Source organism: Lithobates pipiens, unplaced genomic scaffold (assembly GCF_037356315.1).
Source record: "Lithobates pipiens isolate NorthernLeopardFrog02 unplaced genomic scaffold, aLitPip1_a1.2 Scaffold_18, whole genome shotgun sequence".
Taxonomy (NCBI): domain Eukaryota; kingdom Metazoa; phylum Chordata; class Amphibia; order Anura; family Ranidae; genus Lithobates; species Lithobates pipiens.
In genome coordinates, this window is record NW_027507758.1 from 460548685 (window position 1) to 460574269 (window position 25585).

Below are 25585 nucleotides of genomic sequence, written 5' to 3' on the forward strand. Positions count from 1 at the left end.
AAGTATTGGGGGGGGGGTCTAGGGGGGCTGCTGCATAGAGATGTTTTTTTACCTTTATGCATAGAATGCATGAAGGTAAAAAACCTTGAGCCTTTAGAACCATTTTAAGAGATTCCCTTGGGCCCCCAAGTCCCCATAACTAGTGTCTCTCTTGGAAGATTATTATTATTATTGTTATTATACAGAATTTATATAGCACCGACAGTTTACGCAGCTCTTTTCAACAGATTTCCCCCTCTAATACTTTTCTGGGGACAACCCCAAATTTTGGATTTTCTTTTACTTTTACTTTCAATGATAATGGTAAACAGGACAGAGAGGGTACATCTCCCTAAGGGGGGCACAGACAGCAACAAAAACCTAATAGGTGTTCTAATCCATCTCTACTCTATCCAAAACAAAGAAAAACGTTTTGCCTTTAGTTAGAATTATTAACAAATTATTCCTGCCATTTATTAAAAATTACAAATTGTTGCATACTCTTAATGGGTCCTAAAAACATCTCTAACACCTTAACAGCTCAAAGAAGAAAAAAAAGCTAACAATAAAATGGGGCAAACTGAGAAAGGGGTCTTATTTTTTGTATTATAAGGCTATGACATATTTCTAACAAATATACTGGGTGTGTATATAATATATATCTATATATCTATATATCTATATATCTATATATCTATATATATATCTATATATATATATATATATATATATATATATATATATATATATATATATATATAATATATGTATAGATATATAGACAGGTAGCAAAAATGGTGAAAGGTTTGGGGGTTTGGGGGATAAAACATATCACGAGTTACTTCAGGATCTTAATATGTACAGTCTGGAGGAAAGAAGGAAAAGGGGAGAAATGATTGAAATCTTTGAGTATATCAAGGGGGTGAATAAGGTTCAGGAAGGTGGTCTTTTCAATATGATACCAAAATCAAGAACACGGAGACATGGCCTCAAACTAACTGTAGGAAAGTTTAAAGTATTATATTAGTGAAAGGGTGGTTGATGGTTGACCAACAGAAGTAGTGGGACAGTCCACAATGCACGGCTTCAAACATGCTTGGGATAAACATAAGTCTATAGTCAGACAACTAGGTTAATGTTAAAACAAAAAAAAGATTAAAAAAAAAGGGCAGACTTGATGGACTACTCAGTCTTTTTCTGCTGTTACTTTTCTATGTGTCTATGTTTCTATGATAATACATGAAAAAAACTTTTTTTTTTTAATTAGATTTTAGGAATAGTTTAGTTTGATTCTACTTGCTAGTTAACAGAATTGAGTACTGGGGATTTGTTTGCATATTGTTCATTTTCTATGAACTTCTCTAGCCTTGTACACCTTTTATAAATTATAAAGTTTATACATGATAAAGTTATAAATGATTTGGATAGCTTCCAGTTTTGATTCTTTTAAAGGCTCTTTTCACCATGGTAACACTTAAAAGATAGCAAACTGTCAAAACAAAGATTTACCTTGTTAAAATGATGTATTGAACAATTAATATATGTTTCACAGTGATTGAGCATTTGTGTTACTTTATGAACCTGAGTGACTTATAAAGTGAGGAAAAAGGTGACACACTTTTTTAGTTTTTTATATGGCTGAAAGTATTTTATGTCAAACAAAGAATAATATTTTAGCAAAAAAAAAAAGAGTATAAGTGGAACATATCTGAACATGAACGGTTAAATCTAGATCAGTAGTGGTCAACCGTCCTGATAACTTGGACCTGAATTGCAACCCCTGACATTACCAAAGGGCTGTGCATAAGATTCAGTGAATGAACTCTAAAAAATACTTGTGCAAGAACATCTTCTCTCAACAACATCCATTGTAACAGGTCAGAAACAAAAAAAAAAAAAATAATAATAATAAAAAAGGGAATGTACAGCACAGAAAAAAATAGGATGTTTCCCTCGAAATAGAATATTTCCCTTCACTGGGAAATAAAATAATAAAAAAGGGAATGGACAGCACAGAAAAAATAGGATGTTTCCCTCAAAATAGAATATTTCCCTTCACTGGCCTTTGTAAGCATCTAAGTAAGGAAAATATTGATTACTGTCAGCAGGGGCCTCAAAGACTGCACAATAATTGTAAAAAAAAAAAAAAAAAACACCTCCCGGACCGCAGGTTGGGCAGCAGGAATTTAGATAATATGCAGTAACCTTTTTCACTTGAGCTAAAACCCACACGTTTACATAGGATTTCTAGCAGTGTACAGCCAGGATCCAAGGAATCTACAGCTGGATTCACCAGATATAAGGAATCTTTATTTATTTTTTCTTTCTTTTTAACATACTGGTTATTGCTCTTTAAACATGTAATACAATACATTTGCAAAAAAGCATACAGTCTCATGTCCTTACGTATGCGTCAACAGTATATTATGCAATTACAGTGGTGACAGTACATTCTATTTGATATATATTCATTTATAAAATGTGTATGGTCAGAGAAATTGTCGATTTGGTAAGGATTATGTTGGGGTTAGGTTGTGAAAGGGGAACAGGTCCAAAGGCTCCAGATTTTGTCAAAAAGCTCTTAGGGCATCCAGAAAAGAGGATTCTTGATGCAGGTGATGAATTTACATAGTCTGACTAATATACAATCTAGTACTTCAGGATTATTGTGGTCTTGTGTGGAGAATTTTTATAGAATGAATTTGCCTACTGGCCACCTTGTTTCATAAATAGTACAAGGTGCCACTCATTTTGATAATAATTCAATTATTTTGTACTAGTATTCATGTCGCAAGAAAGTAGGCAGTTACCAATCTGTGTCCTGGCTGGGACAGAGCTCAGGTAACCCATACTGGATATAAGAGCTCTAAGCAAAAAAGACGTGGAAAAATTACAGAAATTGCATGTCTTTAAGGATACATATGTGTCTGTGCTTTATTTACAGATTACCTATTAAGAAAGATTTTCTCTCTATCTTGGAATTACCAAAATGAGTGTTTCCTGTGGTCTTGTAAGTTTATATAGTAAAAGTCTCTTAAATATTTTATTTCCAATGGCCCTGTTTTGGCCCTGTTTTGGTGACGTTTGGGACCTTCAACTTGAATTTTACTCTATTTTCAGTACAGTTTTGCATGTGTGCAGAATTTATTGATCAGGCAGTCAAAAAATAAATAGTTGAACAATTTCAAATTTCAATTTAAATTTGGCACAAAACTATTAAAAGTTAATAGGAAACAACAAAAAAAATACATTTTTTGTACAATGAGCCCAAAGAAATGTCTTTAGAACAAAATCTATAGACTTTTGAGTTTGTGGCATCAATACAATACTGCTGTGTGACTTTTGAGGAAGCATTATATATTCATGTTGTAGGAAAAATGAAAAGTCTATGTGATTGTCCTGGATCCTTAAGTAGAATATTAACAGGGGTTATTAGTTGTCATGACAAACTATTGCTCAGAGCATTATGTCATAGGAATTATCCACAAGCTGTGGGACATATAAATTGCCAGGTCACCATAAAAGCACAGACAATAGTAAGCTTTTCAGTAGTGGATAACAATACACTGGACTGTCTTTCACAAGAGAGCAGTATTTTATAAGTGGTGACTTTTTGATATATAAAGGCCAGTTACTTGTTGAGGTCAAAGATGTGCACAGGAGGTTGTGCCAAGTGCCTAGGTATTACCCTAATTCCTTTAGCCGTGCTATGTCTACTGGCCAACATTTTACTGTTTTTTCCTGCTGGAAAGGTTGCACAGAGCAATGATCACATATCGCGGGAAGTTTTCTACCTTGGCGGACTGTTGGGATCTGGACTACTGGTGAGTAGAGCACAATATGTAGGAACTGTGAATCCTTTGTTAGACTGAAGATTAAAGAAATGATTTTAGGAGGCTTTCTGAAAAATAAAGGAGACTTTAGCTGAAGTCCTATGTAAACAGCAATTATTTACTAGCGCATGGGATCTTTATATTATTTGTCATCATACCATAGAGATAGCAAAGCATCAATAGCACAATTATAGGGTGCTTGCAGTTGATTATAAGCTCAATTCACAAAACCATTATACATGCAGTATTTTCATAAACAAGGTTATTTCTTTTTTAAATTAAATACATAGGTATCAGATGAATTTACCACACTCATTTTATTTTATAAAAAAATTTCAGTGAAGAATTGAAAATATAACCATGTGCTATGTGGATATTTAAGAGATAAAATGCCAATGCATTAAAACAGAGATAGTAAATATCAATTTCAGGAGAAAAAGAAATTCTACATACAGTAATACTATTTGAGAAACACTTTGTGAGATAAAGTAAAGAACACCATTAATGCATACAATTTAGTGAATGGACTCTTATGGGAATTATTTTTATACTTCCAAAAATAATATACCATTTTGTATATGTGGCTAACCAACATGGGTGCAATGTTTTACATGTTTTAAATATTTCTGAGTCACTAATGCATCAATGGTTTGACATTTATATATACTACAAACTATCAGGTTTATGCCAAAGCGAGGAAGGTAAGAGGAGATAGATGGTTATGCTGCTTAAAGTAGATTTAAACCCAAACACTAATATTTATTATATATATATTAACATGTTATTGTGATTTCAGAAGCTGTGTTCAATAGTTTCAAATCAGCAGTTTTTCTTAAAATATCCCCCAGGCAGGTCCTTGTCCAAGCACCTCCATAGGGTATCAACACTCTGCTCTTGTCTCCCAACTAATTTTCTCACCCTGTCACATGTACCTCTGCTAAAGACTTCAACCAGCAATACTGACATTTTGCAGGCACGGTCCATCAGGAAGGCGGGCCGGAGTAATGATATGTAGCTGATGCTGGAGCAAGTACATTTAGACAGGAATTTCTGAAAGGGGCTATAGGAGATCAGCAGGTGCAGCAGAAGGTAAAAAAGTGGAAAAGAGTATTTTGAGAAATAAAGGGCAATCGGTTATAGTAAGCAGTGCAGAGAGAAAGCTAAATGGCTTGCCCCCCTCAAGAAAGCTAAATGGTTTGACCCCCTCAAGAAAGCTAAATGGTTTGACCCCCTCAAGAAAGCTAAATGGCTTGACCCCCTCAAGAAAGCTAAATGGCTTGACCCCCTCAAGAAAGCTAAATTACTTGCATCCATTCAAGCAAGCTAAATGACCTGCCCCCTTCAATAGCTCTTGACCAGCAGAAGTCTGTCTGCCATGACAGACCTGACAAAAACCGTAATCAATTACTGAGTAAGTAAGGCTGTTCTTCATTTATAGTATTCCTCCCAATACAGCATAAAATACCTAGCTGTGTGTACACTTTTCCCCCAATTCACACAAATTTTGTAATAATATTTCTCTACTTTTTATTTCACTTTCAGTAAATTATTTGCTATAAAACTGCTGATTGGGTCCTGTAGTTCTGAAGTCCACGGCCCATCAACACTGAGGCATGCATATTCTTATTCTAAGGGTATATCTAGATTTTTTTGAGTGACTTTTATTATGCAAAAAAGTCAAAGGAGTGGTAGAAATTAAGGACAGCACTACATACACTACAAAAGACAGTCCAAACAGAACAATTGAACCCCGTACACAGCAAAATAAATAATAAGACCATGATAAAACATATAAAACAGATAGACAGGTGTTTTTCTAAAACCCTTTACATTTATCATGGCAGCCATAATCATTACCTAATACAGAGGATAGGGACATCAGGTGAGACATGGTCTAACCAAATCTGAGTGCAAATGATTCGATCAATCTTCACCAAGAAAATCTAGTGGTTACCAGGTCTTTACACCCATACCTTGTCCTCAACCCCTTCCCCCATTTTCCCTCTCCCACCTCCATCTCCTGCCTGCCTCAACTTCATGTGTTGTAACGTGGAAGAAAAAACAAAAAAATCAACCCAATAGTGAAATTGGGGAAGAAAAAACTGAGAATAATTTTCGTCCTTCCCTATCCCCTTTCCCATCTCATACTATGTAATCACACGCTTCCATCCCCTACATACTCCCTTCCTAATAACTATGCAGGCCTATAATAGGCATTCCATTAACAGGGAAAAAAATAAACCTCCATATCCATGTTTATTTTATACTCAATAATAATAAAGAAAATGTGGGCAACACTCCCAAGATAATTTCTAAGTTAATTGTCACAATTATTTATTGCAACTAAGCACTGGATGCTACAGTCTAGGACAGCGGGCAACAGTGAAAGAATGAGAAATGAAGCCTCTCCTATTATAAGCCACAAGCCATATTATGCAAATACATACTATTTAAATTAAGAGACCCCTGCATCATTAATTATTTCACCAATGGTTTCCATTTTATAGATGATTTTTCCTGCTCTGGTATTTTTGGGTATGAAGAAAAATGACTGCTGTGGGTGCTGTGGCAACGAAAGCTGTGGCAAGAGATTTGCAGTAAGTACATACAAACATAGCTAAGCATTTTCCTATACACTGTGTTCATTATAAACAATGATTACTTTCAGTGGGTAAGCAACAACAAATTTTATGGTACTCTATACAGAAATATATGTGGCTTATTAGACTGAGTTTTCCAGCTCTACAGCTGCTCAATCATTTTTACAGCACTTGGAAGGGCTACCCCCCTACCGCTGCTGCCTGCTTCCATCCCCTGGCTCCCCCATTCCACCAGGGAGCCCAGGACTTCTGTAAGCAGTTAGGATGGCTGTGATGAATGAAGCCAGAACTGGGGGGTTCGTCTGTGTTTGATCAAATGCTTTGAAGGGCAATGGAGATATCAAAGGTCTAGTAGACCCCTGATGTCTCAATAAAGGGTACCTGTAACTCCTAAAACTATCACAGGGGACGTGTTCACCCCTTGTGATAGCAGTAAAGTTAAAATAAAAAGTGTAAAAAAAAATGTTTAAATATAATAATGAACAAAAAAAATTTAGAAGCACCCAGGTCCTCCAATGCTCACAGGCAAATCTGCACATAGGTCCGGCACGCATATGTAAATAGTGATTGCACTACACATGTGAGGTATTACTGCGAACATCAGAGTGAAAGCAGTAAATATAGTGCTAAAGCTCATTATTAACTCTAAATTGATAACCTGTAAAGGCTTTCAAAGCATCGCCTATCAACAATTTTAGATACCGTAGTTTGTTGCTATTTCACAGGCATATACAAGTTTAAATCTTGGCATGATTGGTATCTATTTACTTGATGCAACCTCATATTTCATACTTTGAAAAAAAATGGGTGTTATATTGTATTTGTGTGCATCAAAGTTCATTTCAGTGTATTGTTTTTCTAAAATATGTTGATTTGATGTTTGATAAATGGCTGCGCAAATATTATGTGATATAAAAAAAAAAATACAACAGTCATCATTTTATCCTCCAGGGCCTTTGGTTTCAGATAATATACAATATTATTATTATTATTATATAGGATTTTATAGCGCCAACAGTTTGCGCAGCGCTTTACAACATGAGGGCAGACAGTACACTTACAATACAAATCAATACAGGAGGGACTAGAGGGCCCTGCTCGTTAGAGCTTACAATCTAGAAGGGAGGGTCAAGTTGAAACAAAAAAGGTAATAAATGTGGGGGATGAGCTGAAAATGAAAATACAGTTGCTAGGTGTGGGTAGGATAGGCTTCTCTAAAGAGAAGGGTTATATTAATATTATTAATATAGTTAATATTTGGGGGTTCTAAGTAATTTTCTATAAAACATGCAGATTTTAACATGTATCTGAAAAATTAAAATATTTCCCCGATAGGCAAATGGCCAAGAGATGGAATTGAAAGCAACCATAGGTGCTGAGATTTACAGCACTATATGCTTTATGGGGGTTTAATAATACTATATTTCAAACATGACAGTGTGGAGCTTAAACCTCACTTATTAAAATGCAACTTTAATCTGCAATAATGAATCTTTCCTTTTTATACTCTGCTCACTTGCATGATTATTTTAACTATTAATTTACAAATTAACAAGTTTGCTATTTATCTGTAAAAGAAGTTTGATAAACCTGTTATTATTTCTTTACAGAGTTTTTCTTCCATCCTCTTTGCTGCTATCGGATTTGTCGGAGCCGGCTATAATTTTATTGTTTCTATAGTGGCTATCAATAAAGGACCAATATGTTATTTTGAAAACATACCTGGTCAATATACCTGGGATTATCCTTTTAGTAACGGGTAGGCTTAAATTAATATTATCCATATCAATGTGATATTATAAAGATAAAATAAGAAAATGAAATAAAAAAATATAGCAACATTTAAAAAAATAGAAGGTTGCATTATCAGAATTTATTTTTATTTTCTCTATATATTTTTCAGTTCTTAGTGTATTTTCTTTTTATTGTCTCAGCATGAGCACATAACAGCAAATGACATGCTAAATTTTATAATGAATGTTATTTTCAGCAATAAGAGCCAACGTGAGTTGATACATGACTGAAAAAAAACATATATTATAGTGTACTGAACTGTAAGATAAAATAAAATAATTTATGAGAAAATAAAACTTTCAACAGTTAAATGTTAATTTAATGCAAAACAAAAAAAAAACCCTAAATCATATTTATGTTTGTAAAATTTGAGATTAAATAAATAATTGAACTAAAGCCCATCTTTGGGCAAATAAGAGCTCCCACCAATCCCACCCCTTCTAACCCACCCAACAAGATTAAAAAAAAAGATTTCCTTTACGTTTGCAATCTGTATACTTCGCTGGCATTGTTTTAAGGCGAAAGGGAATGATGATCTAGCACTGCAGTCTGTACCTGCGCTGGCTGGACCAATCTTCATGGCGTCATCAAGCTGGACAATCTTTTCAGAGGACCTGCTGCTGAAAAGCTAATAGAAATTGTCCACATGATTTAGGCGCCAAAACCATTTTATGTGGCAAAAGCAATTTAGATTATCACATGGTAACCACTTTATATACGACAGAGCAGCTCATCTCCAGTCTTATCCACCACTGGTTTCCCTCATGTACACCCTCCTATAACCACCATCAGCTTTCTTATGTTTAGTCCCTACAACTTCCTACAGTACAACCCTTCATATTCAGCTACTACAATCCCCCTTCTCCAATTTGCAGCCCCCTCACATCCAGGTCCATTATATTCAGACACTAGCTGCCTTTCCCAAATGAAAACCCTGTAAAAATGTGAATTACCAGTCCCACGTGTCTAATGTCATTATTTTCATACTCCACCAGTCTCCCCTAAGGTAAAGCACCCTCATACTGTATTCAGACACCAATGGAACCATCACATTCAAATACCAGTTGCCCCCCCCCCCCCACACCTACGGTAAACCACTTCATATTCACACATCATCACACTCCCTAATGTTCAGCCCCCTCCTATTAAGTCATCATCAGCTCCCCACATTTAAAACCTTAAATCCATCCAACAATTGCAACTCACTTCCATTTATTATAGCCCCTGTAAAAATGTGTTTAATATAAATGTCCTTCAATACATGGTAATTAGTGTAAATTCAGATCAAACACTGGTGATGAGTGTAAATGTTATTGATCATTTGACTGTCAATGTAAATGCAACCATTACATTATTGGTTGGAGCAGAATTCAATTGTCAAATTGGTGATCAGACTACCCCCATTACATTTGCAAATGTCCCTCTTTATATTATTATTGCATAAAAAATGATCATGTCACAGGGGTGGTCAGTATAGATGTCCCCCTTACAAAGTTGGCCACTGCAGAATCCCCTTGTTAAAGTGGTGGTCCATGAAAATGCCCACATTACATTGGTGGTCATTGCAAAATCTCTGACCACCAATTTAAAAAAAAAACATACTTTACTGACCACAAATATCCCTAATATAATAATGATCAGTGTAAATACCTCCCTTACATTGGTAATAATGGTGAAAACCCCCCTTTTGCTGATAGTCAATGGCAGGAAGCCTCCTATTATTACTGTCATTGAGAAAAAGGGCATTCAATGGTGTTCGGCAGTTACTTATCTGAAGAAAAACCTGTGAAAGCAGCATAGGAGTTCACTCTGCTGGCTTCTATAGTCGATGTTAGTGCTGTAACTACACCATTAGGCAGAAATCAATCCACCTACAGAGCAGGAACTGAAGCTCTATGCAAGTACCTCAGATGGCGTCCAGCCTCTGAGGTTTTGGGGCCTGCTACAGACAGCGATGGCCCCTTCTTTTAATGGATTCCAGGATCTGAGAGGCCCCTTTGTGCTTATACAGGGGGTTATCCACCATTGCCAATAGATTAACCATTGTAAAATAACCCATTACTAGGATACATGCGACATACATAAGCAGAAAATGAAAAGTGATGGAGCTCTGGTGCATTTTTGATTGAATGGTCTTTCATCTGATAGAACATTTAGAGTAAACAAGACAACATTATAAAATCTGCTTTAAACATCAGTAAAGTATTCATGCATATGGAAATGTTTTTGTGAGAAATAAGGCTGCATTTTCAATTTCACATTTTTTATTTTTTTTAAGAAATTACCTTGGAAACCACACATTATGGGGAACATGTAAAACATTTACGAATGGTAAATTCGAAGTAAATACAGAAACCACCATAACCTGGAACCTGACCCTCTTCTGTATGCTTATGATTATGGGTGGGGTACAAGCTGTACTCTGTGCTATACAAGCTATCAATGGATTAATAGGGACAATCTGTGGAGATTGCAAGTGCTGTGGGTGCTGCGGGGTAAGTTGAAACAATTTTCCTAGTAATACTTCTCAGTAAAAAAATATTTTTGTTTTCTGTTTGATATACACATAAAAGTTATGCAGCTAAACAGAGAAGTAGTAAAAAAATAAATAAATAAAATCAACTCCACGGAATGAAGTTATTTAGCCATGACACAGCCACATGCATTGTTCTCCTCATAAGCTGGATACACACTATACAACTTTTGTTGTTCGATTTCCTTTAGATTTACCTTCAACTATGTAGTAGAAGGGCCTGATTTCATACAAATTGAACGTGTTTGACCTAATAATATATGGTTTTGGTAAAAAAAAAAAAAAAAAAGAATGAAAAAAATCTAAAGAAAATAGATATTGTATAGTGCAGTGATGGCGAACCTTGGCACTCCAGATGTTTTGGAACTACATTTCCCATGATGCTTAACTACACTGCAAAGTGCATGAGCATCATGGGAAATGTAGTTCCAAAACATCTGGAGTGCTGAGGTTCACCATCACTGGTATAGTGTGTATCCCTCTATAGTGTAGTAAACTGCTTGGATTTGTAAGATTTTACAATGTACAGTATGTATCTACTAAACATCAGGTTGCTTGGTTTGGAGTCAGGTTAAATCGAGTTTTCATGATTTTTTTTTTGTTACTCCTAATTAGAACACACAATACATTACTAGCTATCAAATGCTACACTTGGCATCCACTGTCTAAATACTTTTCATGATAAGCACTTTCATAAAATAACTCATGACTAATATGGAATATTTATTGTAACGCAATCGATGGAAACCTCTGCAACATTAAATGCTCAAAAGAGACAATGCATAAACAGTAAAAAAACAAACAAATCCAGCCATATAGCTAAAAATTGAGGCAGGTCAGTAGTGAGTTTTTGATTGAACAGCCTTTCATCTTATAGTATTGGTATGGTTCATACATTCAGAGTAAACAGGATGAGAGTACTAAAGATACTTTAAACATCAGTAATTCATAATGTATGTGACTTTTTTTTTGTTAGAAATAAGACCACCATGTTTTTAACTTGTCAATTTTTTGAAGGCCTTACCTTATTATTATTATTATTATTCAGGATTTATATAGCGCCAACAGTTTGCGCAGCGCTTTACAATATGAGGGCAGACAGTACACTTACAATACAAATCAATACAGGAGGGATCAGAGGGCCCTGCTTGTTAGAGCTTACAATCTAGAACCTTACCACACATTAAAAAAATAAATTATAAGGAATGTTTTACTTGTCAAAGGATGTGCAAAGTGATTCACATAACCATGCTGCCTCAGATATATAGTATCTCACAAAAATGAGTACACCCCTCACATTTTTGTAAATATTTTATTATATCTTTTCATGTGACAAGACTAAAAAAATGACACTTTGCTACAATGTAAAGTAGTGAGTGTACAGCTTGTATAACAGTGTATATTTGCTGTACCCTCAAAATAACTAAATACACAGCCATTAATGTTTAAACCGCTGGCAACAAAAGTGAGTACACCCCTAAGTGAAACTGTCCAAATTGGGCCCAAAGTGTCAATATTTTGTGTGGCCACCATTATTTTCCAGCACTGCCTTAACCATCTTGGGCATGGAGTTCACCAGAGCTTCATAGGTTGTCACTGGAGTCCTCTTGCACTCCTCCATGATGATATTACATAGCTGGTGGATGTTAAAGACCTTGAGCTCCTCCACCTTCCATTTGAGGATGCCCCACAGATGCTCAATAGGGTTTAAGTCTGGAGACATGCTTGGCCAGTCCATCACCTTTACCCTCAACTTCTTTAGCAAGGTAGTGGTCGTCATGGAGGTGTATTTGAGGTCTTTATCATGTTGAAATACTGCCCTGCAGCCCAGTCTCCGATGGGAGGGTATCATGCTCTGCTTCAGTATGTCACAGTACATGTTGGCATTCATGGTTCCCTCAGTGAACTGTAGCTCACCAGTGCCAACAGCACCCATGAAGCCCCAGACCATGACACTCCCACCGCCATATTGTAGACAAGACACACTTGTCTTTGTACTCCTCACCTGGTTGCCACCACACACGCTTGACATCATCTGAACCAAATAATTTATCGTGGTCTCATCAGACCACAGAACATGGTTCCAGTAATCCATGTCCTTAGTCTGCTTATCTTCAGCAAACTGTTTGCGGGCTTTCTTATGCATCATCGTTAGAAGAGGCTTCCTTCCGGGATGGCAGCAATGCAGACCAATTTGAAGCAGGTCTTGGCCACTGTGTGGCAGCTCAGTTTCAGGGTCTTGGCAATCTTCTTATAGCCTAGGCCATCTTTATGTAGAGCAACAATTCTTTTTTTCAGATCCACAGAGAGTTCTTTGGCATGAAGTGGCATGTTGAACTTCCAGTGACCAGTATGAGTGAGAGAGCAATAACACTAAATTTAACACACCTGTTCCCCATTCACACCTGAGGCCTTGTAACACTAACGAGCCACATGACTCCGGGGAGGAAAAATGGTTATTCGGGCCTAATTTGGACATTTTAACTTTGGGGTATACTCACTTTTGTTGCTAGCAGTTAATTAACATTAATGGCTGTATTGAGTTATTTTGAGGGGACAGCAAATTTATACTGTTATACAAGCTGTACACTCACTACTTTGCATTGTAGAAAAGTGTTGTCACATGAAAAGATATAATAAAATATTTACAAAAATTTGAGAGGTATACTCACTTTTGTGAGACACTGTATGTATAAAGTGAGAAACAATTATTTCGGACACCTCCTGCTAGCTCTTACTGCAAGTAAACATGGCTAGTAGTGATGGCCGAACGGTTCGCCCGGCGGTCGTTTCGCGGCGAATTTCCGACTTTCGCCGTCCGCGGGTTCGAACGCCTTTTTCCGTCGTTCGCCCCGGCGGACTTACGTGTTTAATGTATACAAGAACTTTAACCTTTCGTGACACGTTTATCATGTGTTACAGGACAACCAATTGAGACATGACAGCTCATGGACACTTGGACATTCCCCCTAACCTATAAATACACCCGATCCGGTGGCCATTTTACATTCTTTCTTCTGTCACTGTAGGGAAAGGATCCTGTGTGGAGTAGGGACAGAGAAAACGCTAGCTATTTGGTACACAAAAGTTCTTTTCAGGACTGGTATAGGTGTTAGGTCAGCAGCCTGAGTTTCTTTTGTCAGTTTAGATAAAGGGACAGAGCGCTGTATGCTGCTATTTTAGGGACAGCTCAGCCAGATTAGTCTTTCTTCATCATCATCATCATCATCATCATTAGCTGTTACTATCAGGTCCACAAAAGAGCTGTTCCAGCTAATCGTTCCAGCCTACTCTTTTTTGCCAATTTGTATAGGGACAGGCAGGAAGCAGTGTGTCAGGCAGTGAGGATAATTTTAAAGACTTGCTGTTACTATTAGTTCCACAAAGGTTCTTTTCAGGACTGGTATCAGTGGTACGGTAATAGGCTTGTACACGTATAATATTCTTTCTTCCAAATATAGAAAGAATATTATACTTGACTGCTGCCCTTCTGCTGCAGTCTGCTAATCATTCACAACTCACTTGTTCCACAAAGCTCTTTATCAGGACTGGTAACTTGGTCTGTCTAGGGTGCTACGGTACATAGGCTTGGGTGCGGTACAGTCTGCTGTTCTGTAAGGACCGCTATCGGTCCACAATAGATAGGGTTGCCGTGCACTACTGCTGACCGCTGCCCTATACTGCAGCAGTCCTTCAGCGGTATAGGGACTGACGCACAGTCTGCTAAACACTAATACACAACCTGCTTGGTCCACAAAAGTTCTTATAAGGACTGGTAACTTGGTATAGGGTGCTACGGTACATAGGCCTGAGTGCGTTACAGTCTGCTGTTCTGTAAGGACCGCTATCGGTCCACAATACATAGGGTTGACGTGCACTACTGCTGACCGCTGCCCTATACTGCAGCAGTCCTTCAGCGGTATAGGGACTGACGCACAGTCTGCTAAACACTAACACACAACCTGCTTGGTCCACAAAAGTTCTTATAAGGACTGGTAACTTGGTATAGGGTGCTACGGTACATAGGCCTGAGTGCAGTACAGTCTGCTGTTCTGTAAGGACTGCTATCGGTCCACAATACATAGGGTTGCCGTGCACTACTGCTGACCGCTGCCCTATACTGCAGCAGTCCTTCAGCGGTATAGGGACTGACGCACAGTCTGCTAAACACTAATACACAACCTGCTTGGTCCACAAAAGTTCTTATAAGGACTGGTAACTTGGTATAGGGTGCTACGGTACATAGGCCTGAGTGCAGTACAGTCTGCTGTTCTGTAAGGACCGCTATCGGTCCACAATACATAGGGTTGCCGTGCACTACTGCTGACCGCTGCCCTATACTGCAGCAGTCCTTCATTGGTATAGGGACTGACGTACAGTCTGCTAATCACTAACACACAACCTGCTTGGTCCACAAAAGTTCTTATAAGGACTGGTAACTTGGTATAGGGTGCTACGGTACATAGGCCTGAGTGCGTTACAGTCTGCTGTTCTGTAAGGACCGCTATCGGTCCACAATACATAGGGTTGCCGTGCACTACTGCTGACCGCTGCCCTATACTGCAGCAGTCCTTCATTGGTATAGGGACTGACGTACAGTCTGCTAATCACTAACACACAACCTGCTTGGTCCACAAAAGTTCTTATAAGGACTGGTAACTTGGTATAGGGTGCTACGGTACATAGGCCTGAGTGCGTTACAGTCTGCTGTTCTGTAAGGACCGCTATCGGTCCACAATACATAGGGTTGCCGTGCACTACTGCTGACCGCTGCCCTATACTGCAGCAGTCCTTCATTGGTATAGGGACTGACGTACAGTCTGCTAATCACTAACACACAACCTGCTTGGTCCACAAAAGTTCTTATAAGGACTGGTAACTTGGTATAGGGTGCTACGGTACATAGGCCTGAGTGCGTTACAGTCTGCTGTTCTGTAAGGACCGCTATCGGTCCACAATACATAGGGTTGCCGTGCACTACTGCTGACCGCTGCCCTATACTGCAGCAGTCCTTCAGCGGTATAGGGACTGACGCACAGTCTGCTAAACACTAACACACAACCTGCTTGGTCCACAAAAGTTCTTATAAGGACTGGTAACTTGGTATAGGGTGCTACGGTACATAGGCCTGAGTGCAGTACAGTCTGCTGTTCTGTAAGGACCGCTATCGGTCCACAATACATAGGGTTGCCGTGCACTACTGCTGACCGCTGCCCTATACTGCAGCAGTCCTTCATTGGTATAGGGACTGACGTACAGTCTGCTAATCACTAACACACAACCTGCTTGGTCCACAAAAGTTTTTATAAGGACTGGTAACTTGGTATAGGGTGCTACGGTACATAGGCCTGAGTGCAGTACAGTCTGCTGTTCTGTAAGGACCGCTATCGGTCCACAATACATAGGGTTGACGTGCACTACTGCTGACCGCTGCCCTATACTGCAGCAGTCCTTCAGCGGTATAGGGACTAAGAGTTTTGTCACAGGGTGATTTAAAAAATGACAGGCAGAGGAAGAGGCAGGCCCTTCCGCAGGGGTGGTAGGGGTAGGGCAGGAGCAACAGCCTTGAGCCAAAGTGGGAAGTTGCAGAAGGTGCGTTCAATTACTTTAAAGGACGCACCAGACTTGGTTGAGTGGCTCACTCAGCCTTATTCTTCTGCACCCTCCTCATCCTCTCGATCTGCACCCTCTTCTTCACTCTCTGCTATGTGCACCCCCAAAGACACTACCACCAACAACACCACCACCACCACATACCTTCCGCTTGAGTGCAAATGGGGGCCTTCATGCTCCAGTGTTTTAATAGGGACCCCCGTATAAAAAGCATGAGGGTCAAGGACCAGTACTGGGTGGCAACGTACTTAGATCCCCGGTACAAACACAAAATGGCGGAAATGTTACCGCCGTCGCAGAGGGCTGTCAGAATGCAGCACTTCCAGGCCTTGCTTCGAGAAATGCTGCATTCTGCTTTTGCGTGCGCTGGCAGAGGAGCAATTCCCACTCCCAGAGAAGGATTTGCGGGTACCAATCCAACAGCGCCTGCAAGAAGAGGCCGGTTTGAAGATGTGTTGGTGACTTCGGATATGAGGTCATTCTTTCAGCCGACCCATCGACAGGTGTCATCCGGATCCAGCATCAGGGAACGCCTAGACCGTCAGGTGTCCGACTACATTGGGTTAACGGCCGATGTGGACGCTCTGAGGAGTGATGAACCCCTAGACTACTGGGTGGGCAGGCTTGACCTCTGGCCAGAGCTTGCCCAATTTGCAATCGAACTGTTGGCTTGCCCCTCATCCAGTGTCCTGTCCGAAAGGACGTTCAGCGCAGCAGGGGGGATTGTGACCGATAAGCGTACTCGCCTAGCTCACGACAGTGTTAACTACCTCACATTTCTAAAAATGAATGAGGCATGGATCTCGGAGGAATTCAACACATGTGATCAGTAGACCATGTATATGTCTATAAACAATTTTTGGAATCAAGCACACAGACCTTCTTAATTCATTTGGCTCACTTCCCTGACCCAAAAAAGCACACCGTACTATATGCCCCTACCCTCCTCTTTGAAGAGGTTGAGCGGTGTCATATTTCTACTGGGGCTGCTTATTATGAGGGGTTCCCACCATCCCTGTGCTGTGCTGACTTCCTCCTGGGTGTTCTTATTATGAGGGGCTCCCACCATCCCTGTGCTGTGCTGACTTCCTCCTGGGGGTTCTTATTATGAGGGGCTCCCACCATCCCTGTGCTGTGCTGACTTCCTCCTGGGGGTTCTTATTATGAGGGGATCACACCATCCCTGTGCTGTGCTGACTTCCTCCTGGGGCTGCTTACGGTGCTGCTGTCAGCGCTGTATGTCACGGAGCTGCTGTCAGCGCTGTATGTCACGGAGCTGCTGTCAGCGCTGTATGTCACGGAGCTGCTGTCAGCGCTGTATGTCACGGAGCTGCTGTCAGCGCTGTATGTCACGGAGCTGCTGTCAGCGCTGTATGTCACGGAGCTGCTGTCAGCGCTGTATGTCACGGAGCTGCTGTCAGCGCTGTATGTCACGGTGCTGCTGTCAGCGCTGTATGTCACGGAGCTGCTGTCAGCGCTGTATGTCACGGAGCTGCTGTCAGTGCTGTATGTCACGGAGCTGCTGTCAGCGCTGTATGTCACGGAGCTGCTGTCAGCGCTGTATGTCACGGAGCTGCTGTCAGCGCTGTATGTCACGGTGCTGCTGTCAGCGCTGTATGTCACGGAGCTGCTGTCAGCGCTGTATGTCACGGAGCTGCTGTCAGTGCTGTATGTCACGGAGCTGCTGTCAGCGCTGTATGTCACGGAGCTGCTGTCAGCGCTGTATGTCACGGAGCTGCTGTCAGCGCTGTATGTCACGGTGCTGCTGTCAGCGCTGTATGTCACGGAGCTGCTGTCAGCGCTGTATGTCACGGAGCTGCTGTCAGTGCTGTATGTCACGGAGCTGCTGTCAGCGCTGTATGTCACGGAGCTGCTGTCAGCGCTGTATGTCACGGAGCTGCTGTCAGCGCTGTATGTCACGGTGCTGCTGTCAGCGCTGTATGTCACGGAGCTGCTGTCAGCGCTGTATGTCACGGAGCTGCTGTCAGTGCTGTATGTCACGGAGCTGCTGTCAGCGCTGTATGTCACGGAGCTGCTGTCAGCGCTGTATGTCACGGAGCTGCTGTCAGCGCTGTATGTCACGGTGCTGCTGTCAGCGCTGTATGTCACGGAGCTGCTGTCAGCGCTGTATGTCACGGAGCTGCTGTCAGCGCTGTATGTCACGGAGCTGCTGTCAGCGCTGTATGTCACGGAGCTGCTGTCAGCGCTGTATGTCACGGAGCTGCTGTCAGCGCTGTATGTCACGGTGCTGATGTCAGTGCTCTGTATTACGGTGCTGCTGTCAGTGCTCTGTATCTCCTGCACCCTCTTGTTTGCCTACCCTGGTCCCTGACCTTCCCTCTCCTCCATTGCCTTCATTAGCTCCATAGTCCTGAATTGTCAGAACAATTTCCCAAATAAAAAAAAAATGCTTGTAGTTATCGATCCCAAATTCACCTCATACATGTATTATGCTATTGTCCAGGTGGTGGGACTACGTGCTACCCCCTAATAATTACCCCGTGGCCGCAAATTCGACCTAAAGGTTTGCGAAATTCGCCTCCCATTGAAGTCAATGGAGCCCGCGGCGAACGGTCGTTTTCGCGAACGTTTGTGTCCGTTCGCGTTTCGCGTTCGCGAAACGTCCCGTCGGAAGTTCGTCCATCACTAATGGCTAGTGATATCCTGTCTGGGCTTCTCTACTGTAAGCCCTCCTAAGTTCCTCCCTCATTTATAACTCGCTGAACTGGCAATTAACAACTCTATCACAGAAACGCACATCCAGAAAGTGTGGTCCTAGACTTTAATCTATGTGAGCATGTAAGTGGGGTGCAGCGTGGTGTGGGGGGCAATAACACACATAGTCCTGGTGCCATGAATGAACTTGTATTGAAAGAATGCAAAGACAGTGTATAAGTACCCTAATGGGAAGGTAGCCCAACTGGGAACACTCACAGTTCCAACAGCACGTAGAGAGCAGGATTCAGCCAAACTAACAGCACCTGTTGAGAGGGGCAGAATGCAGCCTGGTCATTTTGTGCCCAAGCAGGAAGATGTCCAAAGAAGTTGCAAGTCCTATGCTTTTCCTTTTCGTTGGGAACCTTTCCCTGCCGCAAGTTCTGTCCCTACCAGGCAAGGTACCTACCAACTCGCAAAATGCATCTCAAACCTGGGAACCAGGGCTTAAAAAGGCTCTGTCTGACCCAAGATATCTGCTGGAATCTCATGGCTCGGCAGCATCCAATCGGATAGCTTCCCCAGTGACCCAGGAAACTATAGAGGAACCATGTTCCTTTTGACTTCCTTTCTAACTGCAGTGCCACTGCAGAAGAGCACCACCTGCAGTGGAGAAAGTAGACTGCACCTGCCTACATCAAAACCGGGGCATATATCAAGCAGTGAAAATTTGGAAACACTGACTTGCTCAAAGTCAGTTCCTTAGTGTGTGTCTGCATCAAATAGAACATACCAGAAATTGGTGTCTGCTCAAATCAATAACTAGCAGGGACCAGGTGCATGTGGTTGAAGCAATCCTTTAAATATTAAAAAAAATGTATTGGCACTCTGTACAGCTAGTTAGAAAGCTGGAAAAATTTGAAACCACTCCTGAATGCTCGTTTTAAACAATGACTTTTTTTTAGAGATTTGCTCAAGTAAATCCAATTAGAGGTCAGTCCCTAATTACTGACTAGATTGGACTGCTGAATGGATTTACTGATTCTCTGGTTAAAGCGGAGGTCCACCCTAAAGTGGACCCCCCGCTCATTGGAATCCTCCCCCCCTCCGGCGCCACAATTGGCACCTTTCAGGGGGGAGGGGGGTGCAGGTACCTGTACAGTACAGGTATCTGCACCCACTTCCTGGATAGCTCTCTGCGGAAAGGGGCGTAGATTACGCCCCTTTCCGAATGTCCCCCGCTGCCTGCTGGGAAACACACAGATCCCAGAAGCAGCGGGTCCATCCTCATTGCGCAGCGCGACTCGCACATGCGCAGTAGGGAACCGGGAAATGAAGCCGAAAGGCTCCACTTCCTGATTCCCATACCCAAGATGGCGGCGGCAGCACTCGAGAGATGATCGAGAGATCGGCTTCGGGTGCCAACATCGCGGGCGCGCTGGACAGGTAAGTGTCACTATTTTAAAAGTCAGCAGCTGCTGTATTTGTAGCTCCTGGCTTTTAAAAAAAACAAAAAACGCGCACTCCCGGCAGACTCCCGCTTTAAGCCTCTTAACATGCCTGGCATGGAACTTTACAAGATTGACACCAATGTACCAAATGTACCTTCTGCCCAGTGTTATGGCACCGTTTCTGAGTGAACAGGATACAGACTTGAAACGCATATCTGCACAAGCCTAATATGAACCTCCAACTCTACCTATCGAATGCCAGAAGGTCACCAGTTCTCTAAGAAGAAATGACTCCAGTGTAGCTAACACCACAATCTGCCTGAGTGCCAAAAAAAAAAATGTTTTGTCTATAGTTCTACGTTAACTGTATATTAAGCCCCTTCCTCTAATGACCATGGTGCAATGACAAGATTCAATATAGGCTTGCTTAAATTACATTGTAAATTTTCTTTATCCTGTGCACGTCAAGTTATAAATCAGGTCGATATTGTGAGTTTTCCTTTTTTTCCCATCAAAGTCCTGTTCAGGAGATTTCCTATCACGTTTTGTCCATGAGACACCAAAAAAGTGTCAGGAAATCTGCCCTAATGGCACGTACACATGATCGGAATTCTTGTCTGAAAAAGCTCTGATGGTTTTCCCAACGGAATTCCGCTCAAGCTGTCTTGCCTACACACGGTCACACCAAATTCCGATTTAGAACACGGTGACATACAACACGTAAGATGGGACTAGAAAAAGGAAGTTCAATAGCCAGTAGCCAGTAGCTTCTGTCTCATAGTTGATTCTGAGCATGCGTGATTGATTTTTGGCGTGTCAGAATTGCATACACACGATCGGAATTTCCGATAGAAAGTTTTTCCATCTGGAAAATTGAGAACATGCTATCAATTTTTGGCTAGCAGAAATTCGGACAACTAAATTCCAATGGAGCATACACACGGTCGCATTTTCCGATGAAAAGCTCTCATCGGCCTTTTTCTGGCCGGAATTCCGATCGTGCGTACGCGGCATAAGTGAGTGAAAATCAGATCAGTGGAGACAGATCAGCAATGGAAATTTGACAGAGGTCCCAGCAATTCTCTTCTTTATCCAAAATGGAAAAAAAAAAGTTATGACGTTAGATACAATGAATCTGGAAAGTATTCACAGTGCTTCACTTTTTCCACATTTTGTTATGTTGCAGCCTTATTCCAAAATGTATTACATTCATTATTTTCCTCAAAAAGCTACAAACAATACCCCATAATGACAATTTTAAAAGAAGTTTGTTTAACATCTTTGCACGTTTAGTAAAAATAAAAAAAATTAAAGAAATCCCATGTACATAAATATTCACAGCCTTTGCTCAATACTTTGTTGAAGCACCTTTAGCAGCAATTACAGCCTCAAGTCTTTTTGAGTATGATTCTATAAGCTTGGTACACCTATTTTTGGGCAATTTTTCCCAATCTTCTTTGCAGAACCTCTCAAGCTCTATCAGGTTGGATGGGGAACATCGGTGCACATCCATTTTCAGATATCTCCAGAGATATTCAATCGGGTTCAAGTCTGGGCTCTGGCTGGGCCACTCAAGGACATTCACAGAGTTGTCCCATAGCCACTCCTTTGTTATCTTGGCTGTGTGCTTAGGGTTGTTGTCCTGTTGGCCTGTTGGAAGATAAACCTTCGCCCCAGTCTGAGGTCCAAAGCACTCTGGAGCAGGTTTTCTTTAAGGATGTCTCTGTACATTGCGGCATTCACCTTTCCCTCGATCCTGACTAGTCTCCCAATTCCTGCCATTGAAAAATATCCCCACGGCATGATGCTGCCACCGCCATGCCTCACTGTAGGGATGGTATTGGTCAGGTGATGAGCATTGCCTGGTTTCCTCCAAACATGAGGCTTGACATTCAGGCCAAAAAGTTCAATCTTTGTTTCATCAGACCAGAGAATTTTGTTTCTCGTGATCTATGAGTCCTTCAGCTCTTTTTGGCAAACTCTAGGTGTGCTGCCATGTGCCTTTTACTGAGAAGTGGCTTCTGTCTGGCCACTCTACCATACAGACCTGATTGGTGGAGGGTTGCAAAGATGGTTGTTCTTCTGGAAGGTTCTCTTTGCTCCACAAAAAAATGCTGGAGCTCTGTCAGAGTGAGCATCGGTTCTTGGTCATCTCCCTGACTAAGGCCCTTCTCCCCCCAATCACTTAGTTTGGCCAGGCGGCCCGCTCTAGGAAGAGTCCTGGTGGTTACAAACTTCTCCCATTTATGGTTGATGGAGGCCACTGTGCTCATTGGAACCTTCAATGCTTCAGACATTTTTCTGCACCCTTCTCCAGATCTGTGCCTTTGTGCCAATTGGATCTCAGAGGTCTACAGTTAATTCCTTGGACTTCCTAGCTTAGTTTTAGCTCTGAAATGCCTTGTTAACTGTGCCACCTTATATAGACAGGTGTGTGCCTTTCCAAATCATGTCCAATCAACTGAGTTTAACACAGGTGGACTCCAATCAAGTTATAGAAATATATCAGATGATCAGTGGAAACAGGATGCACCTGAGCTAAATTTTGAGTGTCATGGCAAAGGCTGTGAATACTTAAGTACATGGGATTTTTTTATTTTTAATAAATTTGCAAAGATTTCAAACAGACTTCTTTCACGTTGCCATTATGGGGTATTGTTTGTAGAATGTTGAGAAAAATAATGAACGTAATCCATTTTGGAATAAGGCTGTAACATAACAAAATGTGGAAAAAGTGAAGCGCTGTGAATACTTTCCGGATTCCCTGTATACTTTAATTATCATGAACTTTAACTTTAAGTTTAGTGAAATACAAAGATCTACAGTGACAGAAGGGTAGGAATAATAGATGTTAAACCAGTTAAATTTTAGCACAATCTCGAGGCAAACTCCCTATTCTAAAATATAAAAAACAAAGGTAATAGTCTTACATAATGCAGAACACACATGTAGGACACCCAACATGATTTATTATTACAAAGCAAAATACACCTTTGCACACTGGTATTGACTAGTATTCCAATGTTTCTCTTCTCCCTCAGTTTCTATCCCTCACTCAGCTAATGTGACCTTAATGCTGACAGACAGGGGAGGGGCAAACAAGGATACTCAAAAGGCACCCAACGTCCCCCTTAAAGCGGAGTTCCACCCAAAAATTGAACTTCTGCTTTTTGGATCCCCCCCGGTATCATATTTCCAGGTATTTGCACCCACTTCCGGGCATAGATTGCTGCAGTATCCGCAGTGATCTATGCCATGTCCGGCCCCTCCTCCGCCCCCCCTGCTGCCTTCTGAGAGACACACAGGTCCCAGAAGACAGCAGAGACCAGTGAGATTGCACAGCGTGACTCACACATGCGCAGTAGGGATGCAGGCAGTGAAGCCACAAGGCTTACCGAAGATGCCGGTGCCTCCACCCGGTAATCATGGAACAGATCGCTTCGGGTGAGGACATTGCAGGTTCCCTGGGCAGTTAAGTTTCCTTATATTAAAAGTCAGCAGCTGCAGTATTTGTAGCTGCTGACTTTTAATTTATTTTTTCAGGGGAACTCCGCTTTAACAACCGATGATGTCATCAGTTGATAAAGGGGATTTTGCAGAGGGTTTTCAGGAGGCTGGAGGCTGGAAGGTTGTATTGGTGCACAATCAAAACCCATAGACTTTGTGTAATTAAAAGACAGGCTTGATCCACCTGTTGGCTCGTATACAATTTCTGGGCAATTTTTAGGCATTTTGCCAAGGCACCCCTGGTTGAAAAAGGCTGATATATGCCTTCTGTTTTTACTCTGTTGGCATTAGCAGAGGCTTCCTAGCCTCAATCAGAATAGTTAAAGGCTGGGTTACCTGGGGTATATTCTGTCTGCTTTTAAACACGTATCAAAATTAAAAACTACTAGAAAAAAAAATCTGGCTTACACCATTACAGAAATGAAGACTGGAGAATGACTGAAGACAGCTAATGGTGAAGAAATACACAATGTAACATTGTTTTAAGGAACCAACAAGTGTTGCATTTTCTCTTTAGGCTACATTCTTTGTCTTTCCCTACATTATACTTATTAAACAAATAATTTACACCAAATTTGTGCCTCTTGTTTTTGCCCATTGGTCACAGGTGTAATATGTATTAAGAGTTTTTCATTAACAGAAAAATCAATTTTCTCTCACTCAGAATGATGGACCTGTTTAAATCCTGGTGATTTCTGAATTACACGACTTGTGTGCCATATGTACAAATATCATCAAGCAAAGACTATGCCAGACTATGGATGAAGAGCCTGTATGACTCTGACTGAATGTTATGTTGTACAACACCAGAAAATCTTGTGATATTGTAAACAATGTATTTGATACTACAACTGTTACCTACTGTACCCGTACATCTCACTATTGTCTGTATTTATTTTGCACTAGGACTGTCATTGCCAAAAAAAATGGCCTGTGTGCTACATGAGGCTCTCAGCTCCCTCCGATATTGCTGAGCAACCTCTAGACAGGTACTTTCCAAAATTCCTGTCTGAACACATGCATATTATACTTAACATAAGCATTGTAGCAACATGATTATTTTTAATAAAAGCTTATTAATTCTTATTTTGGTTTGTAGTGTGCCCCAATAAGTTATTATATCAGAATGGGTCTTATCAACTGTTGTTATATTATACTTTCTTTTTTGATTACCTTTTACCTACAACAGCAGCATGGAAAGCTAGTTATTTTATGGTCCTACAATGTTAGAAGAGCGAGGACTTGCGTAGCCGAAGTGGGCAGAGACGATAAGAAGATCCAGGAACCTGGTGAAAGGTCAGGGCAGGAGTCAGACAAATGAATCCAGAGAGAGAGAGAGAGAGAGAGATATGAGGTGGGTACACAGAAAGTCAGTCCAGCAAAGAAACAGACAGGGGGTAGGTGTACGTACGGTTGTCACAGAGAATGTGAGGGACCAGACACACAAGAGTAATAGGACAGAGTAGGGCCTCAGAAGGTCAGAATCTAGGAACATAAACTGTAGCTAGGAACTCTTGGAGCAGGGGCCTATGGCTAGAGCTTATCTGAGCATGACTTAAATAACAAGGTAGATTGTGAGGCTAGGCAGGAAGTGGCCATGAAGCAAGGTATATTAATCAG

At 41.1% G+C, this 25585-nt stretch overlaps 1 protein-coding gene across 1 annotated transcript; it reads left to right on the forward strand.

The window, feature by feature from the left end:
* Nucleotides 1-3492: 3492 nt before the first annotated feature.
* Nucleotides 3493-25051, forward strand: LOC143988590 (transmembrane 4 L6 family member 4-like). Its single transcript, XM_077488270.1, has 5 exons — nt 3493-3803; nt 6320-6409; nt 8023-8171; nt 10485-10701; nt 24630-25051. The coding sequence occupies exons 1-5, from the start codon at nt 3630-3632 to the stop codon at nt 24645-24647; spliced, it is 648 nt and encodes a 215-aa protein (XP_077344396.1). The 5' UTR covers nt 3493-3629; the 3' UTR covers nt 24648-25051.
* The last annotated feature ends 534 nt before the right edge of the window (nt 25052-25585 follow it).